Raw genomic sequence first — 10222 nt, forward strand, 5'->3', positions numbered from 1 at the left:
AGTGGTTTTGCAATTACCTCCCAAATGAAACAACTTCTCTTTATAAAATAATAAACCGTAGGAATAAGAAATACGAATTTAAATTTATTTTTTTAATTTATTTATTAGAATTTGATATTTATAAACAATCTCAAATTTTCACTAGGTCAATTTTATTGGCAGTAAGATAAGATTTTCTTATTTCATCTACAAAGTTTTATGAAAATATCTTTCCTATATCTATTCTGTTTTATGGCAACTTCGCTATTTATATCATTTTATATTATGTAAATATTTTGGGTAATTTTTTTTTTTTATCTTTATTTATTTCTAACATTTTAAAAATAATCCGTTTTTTATTCTTAAGTTTGAAGAACCAGAATTTAAAGTTCGCTTTCCTTAATTTTTGGTTGGTTGAAAGGTTTTTAGAATTTTCGCACTTTGATAAAATTTTTTCAAATATGAAGAAGTAAGTTGCCAATACTTTTCTTTTAATATTGAGTTGTTAACAATTAGAAAAATTAGAAAAAGCTCTTCGAAGCTGATTAGTTTACTTTTTTTAAAAAAAGGACTATTGTATTTTTTTCTTGGTTATTAGCACGGAGTGGATTCATCGTAATCTGACGGGGACTGGTTAAGTGAGTATAGATAATCCCAGTAATTTATGCGTCTCATTTTTAATGTCATTTCGTTAGTCGTATTAAAGTATGTGGGTTTTATAATAAAATATTTAGTTTAAGGAAATTTTCAAAATCCAAAATTGAATCCTCTGTACTAAGGAAAATAAACCATGGTCAAGTTTGTTCAAATATAATTAAAAAAAACCATGGTCAAGTTTGTTCAAATATAATAAAAAAAAACCATGGTCAAGTTTGTTTAAATGTAATAAAATATGAGTAGAGTTTTAGTATTTTAAAATTACTGAGTTTCTACTAATTCAATTTGTTTAACCATAACTGGATTTGTAATCGCAATCAACATGAAGTCAAAAAAGCGTGAAGATGATGTTTTGAGGGTTGCTCTTTTTTTTTTTTAAAACAATTAACATCGAAGATTAAGAATGCAAAAAGGGATCAACTCAACAAGCATTGAAACGTTATGCTGATAGTGTTAAAGAATTCGAATAAACTGTCTGCGCTGACTGCTAAACGGTTCACGGTCACGTCAGGAACTATAAACAAGCATTTAGTTCCATTAACAAACAAATTGAAAAAGATCACAACGTTATCTTCTGGTTAAATATGGCTAACTCATATTATACATGAATTGTTTGCGATTATCTAGATACCCATGATATATACGATAAATGCGACACATGCGAATAGGGTAAGGTTGCCAATATTGTACCCCTAAGACAAAACTAAAAAATGTAGGTAAGCTACTGAGTGAAAACATGGATTTTCAATAGGATTTCATAATTTAGGGATTTATTGTTGTAAAGATGTTTAAAAAACTCAAAATTTAAAAAGCGTTAAGTCTCGAAGAATCAAATTAAAAAAATAGCGCTAAGAGTACAATTAAGGAAACTAGATCCTTAATTGTACCATTGTAATCCAATATTGTACCACTTTCTTGATTTCAATTACTTTACAGCTTTGCAAATATTTTATGATTTTAGATTTAAGGGACTTAAAGAACTGATTAAAAGGAACGGTTTTTATAAAATCAGCAATTGGAAATATTCTGATATAACATAACATAACATCTAACTGCCCATAATATAATGAACTGAAATTTTTTATTTAATAAACTTTATGCAACTTGGATTTTTTTTTCTTCTGGAAAATGCCAAAAACAGGTATCACCACATATGGTACAATTTTTATTTAAATTGCATGTTTACCAATGGGTTAGCTAAGATTAGAATAGAGGAGGAAGGTAGTTATTAAAGAAAGCTATACTAAATAATGTAAAACAATATATACTATATCTGTTTTAAAAACAACCACACTAAATTTTGTAAAAAAAAATACATAAAAACAATATTTTTGGCAAAAGTTTCAGATATATTGTGTCTGTTTTTGATTAACACCTGCACAGCCATATTGACACCAGCCTTGACATATTGGTAAAACTGAACTAGAGAGTGCATCTTTTTAAGGACTGCTTGTCAATACAAGAGTAATACTAAAATTTTTTTTTTTTTGTTTAAGTGGTGAAGTTCGTATTGTAAGTATGGATATTTCTCTAATTGAAATCTCAAAAGGGTTTTGTTAAACTTTACACACGTTTTTTTTAGCGGTCAGAATGGTTGCGTCGGTACAATTTAGGACATGCCTTGAGGTACAATTTACGCAACTAATCTGACATTCAGTTAATTAAAAAGTTTGACAACTAAAAGTAAGATTTTTTAAATTCTAAGTATTTATTTTAAATTTAGATAAATTATGCTTTAACATAAGTACACTGAACAAATCATATCTTCTGCTTTTTTTAGTGAAATACGCTTAGCCATAAAAACCTAAAATAAGAAATCTTCAATAACAAACCAACAAGAGCTTATTCTGGGCTCAATGAAGTTGGATGACAAAAAAAAACAGTTGACTACTTAATTTCATTCAGCAAAGATAAAAAATAAGTTAAAAAATTTTTTGTGGGTTGTAAAAATAACGAGTTATGTTAAAAGTACAATACAGGCATCGGTACAATATTAGCAACCTTACCCTACTCACAAAATTAAGTAAAACCAAAGAGATTTTTACATTTTTTTTTCCCTTTTACAGGCAGTAAAAAAGATTTATATTTACCTATTAGAATCAGCTTGCATGGCTTCTCGACATTTTAAATCGCCAGCAAACTGTTTCAGCTAAGTTTGTGGATGTCATATTGGATTTGCCCGAGTGAAATATAGTTATAAGTAGGCGATAGACAAAAAGTTAGTCTATTCTGATATACTTCTTCTATTGCACCGGTGCTACATGATAAACATTTGTTCATTCCGATTCCACTAACTGAAGATCAAGTCAACATAGATATGTTGGTTAAGAATAATCTTACCAGTCAGACACAGTAATCGCCTAAAAGAAGATTGCAACACTATTAACTACGGTTGTTACTGCTGTTGCGTTTGTTGAATAGCAAAGGCACTTTAAATCACTAAAGAAAAAGTTCTAAAATGAAAGATTTGCAGTCATATCATCATCATCATCATCATCATCATCATCATCATCATCATCATCATCATCATCATCATCATCATCATCATCATCATCATCATTATCATCATCATCATCAGTACCTTAAATATGAAAAATGTTTCTCTCAAATCTGTGGAGAAAATTTTTTTCCCTTCGCTCCTTATAAAATTGGGGTTGATCATTCAACTTGTCAAGCCAAAAGAATACAGTAATGAAACATATAAAGATATCAGAACAATCTTTGTTAGCATAACAAATACAAAAGTTATAGCAAATCTATTCATCGTTTACACCGGAAGGTTTTCAAATGATATAATAAGAAATAAGAGCCTGGGTTGCATGCATGCATACTATTTTTGGTTTTCTAGGAAAAACAGGGTCGAAATTTGCAAGAAAATGGTTGATGAACAACTTGATGTTTAGCAAGTTATAGTGAAAAATATTATCCAAACTGCGCTAGTTACACTCATCTTGGTTTCTTCCGCCCAAGATTATGTTAGTGAAGAGCACGGTAATGGTTTCATCAGGACATCCAGGCGATGGAAAAGAGTTATACAAAAGAAGATAAGATCAAACACAAGCACTATAACTAGACAAAATTGATGTGACTTTTAAAATAAAAATACGATTATGTACTTTTAAATATTAAAATTTCATATGAAACAGAAATTTCATAAAAATTTATTAATTAAAAATAGCAATGAATTTAAGAGTGATGTCTGTAATACAACAATAAAGTTGCTAAAGGTGGTTTACATAAGGGACGGTCAAACTCTAATAAATCAATATATTTATTTACTGTTTTTTTTATTTTTTTATTTTTTTTAACTAAATAATAATAATAATTAATATTAAGAATAAGAAAAGAAAAGATTATCAGGGATATAAGCTTTTACGGTTGATTAATTCTAGCAGTCAAAAAAAAATCCCTTATGGCGAAAAATAATTCCTTACAAAACTAAACTAACTACAGTTCCTAAGTACAACTCTAAAACCAACTGCATACAACTAATTACAGTGGCAACACAAAAGAAAACGCTGAATACAGTATTGCTTCTTAACACTTACTCTAATCTCATTAAAGATAAACACAAAAGATTTTAATTCTTTAAAAACTTTAATCTTTTCTACGATTTTGAAATATTGCTGTTGCTAATGTAATGCTAAAAGAAGTTAAAATGTTGTCGATGTTCTAACAGGTTTGATGGCTTTAAGCTGTAAGTTGATTCTAATGCTTTTTCTGAAGGTTTAATCTTTTTTCTTTAAATGATTGTATTTAGTGTATTTGGATAAGTTGCTTATATATGATTTCATTTTAAAGTTGTTTGTTTGAAAATGAATTAACATTACAACTCATTTACATTGTAGGGTACGTTTTAATTACTGTGTTATGCGGAGTTCTGCTAGTATCGTTTCTTATTGTATTCGCTATTGTCAAATGCTGCCTTAGAAGTCCGAAAAAATATAGTAGTTTAAACGAAGAGTATGCGGAAACGTACGAAGAGGAGGAAAACGTTCCCCACAAAATTGATTCATTGCAGAGGTTCCGAAAAGACGTTTATCTTGTTGACGAATCCTTTGCTGACCCTGCAACATCAGAGGCCGAGAATTGCAAACCAATATCAGCTTATGGGGATTCTATGAGCTTTCAGGAACGGCCCAACATACCCCCTAAGGATTGCATCAGTGTACAGTTAATAATACTGTTTAACGATAAACTCAAAAACTCTATCTACCTGGCTGGAAAAATAGTAAATGTGACCAACAGTATCGCCAGCGCACCAAAAGGACAGTACAAAGTTCATGTAGCCTTGTTACCACTCCAAAAGTATATCATTAAATCTCAATGGTATGATACCGAAAAATCTGTTGCAACCATAGAAGAATATTTTAAATTCACGTTTAAAACTGCGCCCGATACAAAAAAGACAGTTTTGCGCGTGCGTGTTTATAGCCGTTACAATAGACACTCTTACAAGTCAGAAGTGTGCGAAGGAGAGTGCTTTATAACATTAAAGGAGTTAATAGCAAAAAAGAAAGCATCAACTTTCATAAGAGCAATCCACTCTAAGATTTCACAACTACAGTAAGATTAAATATATATCATCAGAAATAATCTCGAACTCACAAAAAGGAGAATCCTTCGTGAGTTCTATTACGAGTATATTACAACCTCGACCTAGGCTACATAGGCTTGGAGTAAGTATTTTGTGAGTCGTGGTTGGCATATCTTTTAATGATTTTTTTTAATAGTACTTTATATGAAATTTAATGTCTCAAAAGGAAATGTATTAACAGAACGTTTTTAGTTTGGTTTGCAATAAAATGTGCTACATTTAACTTGGTTTTGATTGAAATGAAATGTAAATGTAAATGAGAAGACTGATTGCCCAAAATCAACAGGACTTTACATTCATTTGAAGGCTTCACATGTTTAATGAAATGATGCATAAACTTTTTGAATTCCATATTATTAATTCTAATTCCAAATTAGCCACTTCCTTTACCTACCCCAATACAGACCGGTGGACCATTGTTAACAAAATATTCTTTCTAATCTTTGCAAGGAAACACAAAAATTGGGGGCACTGTACTTCCTGAGATAGATTCAGCAGTTACCACTGTGACATTAGTGCCTCTTTCCCCATACGTCATAGCACCAACATTTTGCTGGCCCTTTGCAGCCACAATTTTACCACTGTAGATACACCAGTTTTGTCAACATTCCATATTTGTGAAGCACTGAATTTGTATATATCCATAACTTCTTTTAATTTATCATAAAACGCTTTTACATGTTCAGCTTTAAATGATATTGCTCTACCTTGGCTAGCTGCTTCAGGTTTCCTCTTAGATAATTTAGAGCTTTTTTTAAAAAAAATAGTAATCCATTCTTTACCAGCCATTTTTTTTCAGTCTTTTGATTTTGTATTGAGTAGTACACTCGTAGACAAGATAACGTACATCTATAGAAGTATACCCATAAAATAGAGGTGTCATTTGCAATAAATAATTTTTTTAAGGAGCTTTCTTACTCTAGGGAAAGAGTCTATGTTTTTTGAATAACCTATGGATGGGCAACCACCAGAGCTTAACTTTGAAATGTATCTTGTTAACGTCATTCTCTTGATGTTGAATTCATTAGCAGCTGCACTTATACTTTTTTTTTCCTCCAAAACAGACCTTGGTGCATCACTAAGCTGCAAACTGGTAAAAGCACCTTTTAATATTTTTAATATATAAAAAAATATTTTTAATATATATAAATGTATATATATATATATATATATATATATATATATATATATATATATATATATACAATTATTCAAATCGGAAGCGTAAATGCTTCTCTTACTTGCAGGCTAAAGTCGATTGTAGTTGCAGTATCTCCGTTGTTTCTAGTCCCAATCTTTCTTTTAATACCCTAGTTTCCAAATTGTTCATTTATGGAGGCATCACATACATTAGAAATTCTTTTTTTTTTTTCAAACAGTTTTTGGTTATTGTTGACAATACTTTTGACAGCCTGAACTCTATTCATTCTACAATTTAGTTTTCAAACTGTCATTCTGTTTCATCCTTCTTGCAGTTTTGTTTTTTTCTCCCACTTAATTCCATTGGTGAACTCAGTTTTAGTTTCTACCGACTTTATCAAAGCATCTCATAAATTAGAAAACCTTATAATTAATAATTTTACGATTAAAAAGCAAACTTGTTGCTTCAAAATGTCTTTTAAGTTGAATTTTTTCAAGATGAATAATGCGCTAAAACAATTTAAAACCAAACACTGATCTGTGTATGTATGTGTATGTATGTATGTATGGCCACCAAGAGGGAAAGGGGGTGAACGGGGGAAGATTCCCGGGGCCCCGTGTGTGTATAAATAGTTTTTTAAAATAATTTTAAAAAGATTTAAATAGTTTTGACTTTTAAAAAATTTAATTAACTTTAATTTCTAATTTTCAATGGCTAGAGCACGCTTCTGTTGGTCCAGGGTATATAATTGATCATAATGAGGTCTCCTTCGGAAAACTTCCCCAGGGCTCGAAATTTCTCTCGGTGACTATGTATGTATGTATGTATGTATGTATGTATGTATGTATGTATGTATGTATGTATGTATGTATGTATGTATGTATGTATGTATGTATGTATGTATGTATGTATGTATGTATGTATGTATGTATGTATGTATGTATGTATGTATGTATGTATGTATGTATGTATGTATGTATGTATGTATGTATGTATGTATGTATGTATGTATGTATGTATGTGTGTGTATGTATGTATGCATGTATGCATGTATGCATGTATGTATGTACATATACATAGATGTATACATATATGAATTATCTATTTTCATGAAATAAATTTTTTTTCTCTGATAAAACTGAGTATATAATTTATTTTTATGCGTTATAAATTATCACACTAAAATTAATTTTGTGAAACGCGAGTTGTTTCGTAACTATTGGTTTTAAATTGTTTTAACAGAAGAAAAGATAACTGTCATTTGAGCAACACATTTGTTCGCAATGCAGCGTTCTAGACATATTGTTACTGAATACTTAAAAGTTAATTTTCAAGTTTTGGAGTGGCCAGCTTCCACTTCAAATCTGAAACCAATAGAGTAACTTTGGGACATAATAGGGGGCCGTATTAGAAGCCAACATTTACCACCTAACAGCCTAGACGAGCTAAGACAAAGTCTTGTCCGCGTGTGGGAAAATATCCCTCAAGAAACGATTAGATCTCTAATTGAAAGTATGTCACGGCACACTTAGGCTGTAATAACATGAAGAGGTGGTAACACTAATAATTGATAAGTCAAAAATGTTTCAATTTAAGCTGTATTAGTGTGCATAACAATAATAATCATTTTACTTTATTTTTATATTAAACGAACCACATTTTTGGTATTAGTTTTTTTTGTTTTTTTTTACCATCCTAAAAGTCAATTTAATTATTATCATTGAAATAATTGTGTTCATGTGTTCTATTCTTAATATGTTTGTCAAAACTTATGATGATATTGACGACAATTAAAATAGATCAAAATGTATGTGATGCGTTAATTTTGCAATAAAATAATTTAAAACTGATTAAAAACTGATTTTTATACTATTAAAATTTAATGAATATATGTAGGGGGTGTAGCTCAGTGGTAGAGCGCTCGCTTTGCATGCGAGAGGCCCGGGGTTCGAAACCCCGCTCCTCCAACTGTACGTTTTTCTAAAGTTTAAATTAGAAAGTTTTTTAAAGCTTTTTAAATATTCAAGACTCTTTGAGAATATCATAATATTGATTTCAATGGTAAAAAAAAAAATTCTTGTTCATCCCTCTTAACAGACCTGCTGGGTTCAGGGCCGGATTATACTCTTGGGCAGATCGGGCATATGCCCCTTCCTAGGCATATGCGGGTCTTTTTCTATGAAGAAACTTTGACCTACAGAAATAATCTATTTTTTCATAGTTAAAGGCCACAGGGAAAAAAAATAGACGTCAACATTTCGCAACTTGTGAGAAAAAAAAGTGGTGAAAAAAATAATAAATACATGATCTACACTATTTGAAAAAGAGTTTAAAGCAGCTGAAAATTTAAAGTAAAAAATGATAAATACAAAAATAGTTCATTTCTATTTTTCTTTAACCTCCAACTGTTATCACTTTTAGAATATTAGTTGGATATTCTAAAAGTGATAACAGTTGGAAGTTAAAGAAAAATAGAAATTTCAGTTACTTTAAACATAATTGTTAGTTACATAAGAAAAATGAAAAAGAACTTAATAATTTTTTTAAAGATATGTATAAACACTAAACGTAAAAATAGAAAAAGTTATATAAATTATCATCAATTGCTGAGAATAAAATGTATTTTTCTAAATGTGTAGGTCATGTATTTATTGTTATTTCCACCACTGTATATGGATTTTAAACCTGAAAGTGTCTAATTCCTCCACATAATATAATATTTTTAATTGCTCTTGGCTGGTGATGTAGGTGATTTTTTAATTTGTTTTTACAGTCAGATCGACATTTTTTATGGGTGAAGAAAAAATGGAGGATTACTAATAATTTTAAAATTTGTGACGTGTCAGGTTTTTTTTCCATTGGTCTTCAATTGTGGTACTAAAACTTGCTCTCTCGACTTTTTTTTTTTTTAATTGATTTATCAGGTGTAGGAATGTAAAACACGATTTAAAAGAAAAGTTGAAAAATAAGAAGAATAAAAAGGAAAATTGGAAAAAGAAAAGAAATGTTTTAGAATGACAGGAGGTTGCACCGTCAAGGCAAGTGAGTCTTTTTTAGCGATGCATCGCTGAGTTCCTACTGCGACAGAGGGTGGCAAAAACAGTTTAACAAAATAATTTTGATATTTCGATGGCAATATCTCGCAACACGCCAAAAAATCAAAAATGAGTTAAGTGTGCAGAAGCCTCTAAACTTCGATGGTGAATCTACCTGCAAAATCTCATAAGCTACAAATCAATATAAAAAGTCAAAAAAAGCAACGGTTTTAAACAAATGAATGCTCATTTGGTTTTCTTATTTTTTTTTGCTCTCCTGTGAAATTTTATCAACGCGGAATAAGCGGTGTCAATTAAAAGGCTGATGAACCATGTTTTATGCTTTCTAATATTACTTTTAATTGACGTTTTTCTTTTTTTTACAAATGATTTTTTCTAAAAAAGCAGTTATAAAATAATGTCTTAAATAATTATCAAATCAAACAACTGATATTTAAAACAAAATTAACAAAATATTTTTTTAACTAAGCACGTGGACACTTAACTTCCAGGAGATATATTTTGTCGATCGTAAAATCTACAACGAAAAAAATTTCGCAACAAAATAAGTTACGAAACATTCTTTACTTCCTCTTGCGTTTCTCACAGGTCAAAAAATGCATCGTTTACTTATTTAACATCCGTCTTTAAAAGGTTTAAAGTAGGAAGTAGATAACGAAAACTATTTTATATGTGCAGTTACAACAGTCGACCAGGAATACATTTTTTTTTAATTCTTAAATTGCGATTTGAATGACGTTTTTTCAAACACTCGTTAAACTGCTCTTAAAACTTTTGTATTGCTCTAAAATT

General features: G+C 29.9%; 1 protein-coding gene and 1 non-coding gene across 2 annotated transcripts; both read left to right on the plus strand.

The window, feature by feature from the left end:
* The first annotated feature begins 4246 nt into the window (after positions 1-4246).
* Positions 4247-5456, plus strand: LOC145182777 (uncharacterized). The gene is made up of 2 exons (XM_080058011.2): positions 4247-4333; positions 4485-5456. Exons 1-2 carry the CDS (start codon positions 4321-4323, stop codon positions 5204-5206), a joined length of 735 nt encoding a protein of 244 aa, XP_079914137.2. The 5' UTR covers positions 4247-4320; the 3' UTR covers positions 5207-5456.
* A 2813-nt stretch (positions 5457-8269) lies between these two features.
* Trnaa-ugc (transfer RNA alanine (anticodon UGC)) lies at positions 8270-8341 on the plus strand. The gene has a single exon. It is a non-coding gene; the product is annotated as a tRNA-Ala (tRNA).
* The last annotated feature ends 1881 nt before the right edge of the window (positions 8342-10222 follow it).

The sequence above is a fragment of the Hydra viridissima genome, unplaced genomic scaffold (assembly GCF_058129835.1).
Source record: "Hydra viridissima isolate aposymbiotic clone 2 unplaced genomic scaffold, HvirCarnegie_v1 scaffold_17, whole genome shotgun sequence".
NCBI lineage: Eukaryota > Metazoa > Cnidaria > Hydrozoa > Anthoathecata > Hydridae > Hydra > Hydra viridissima.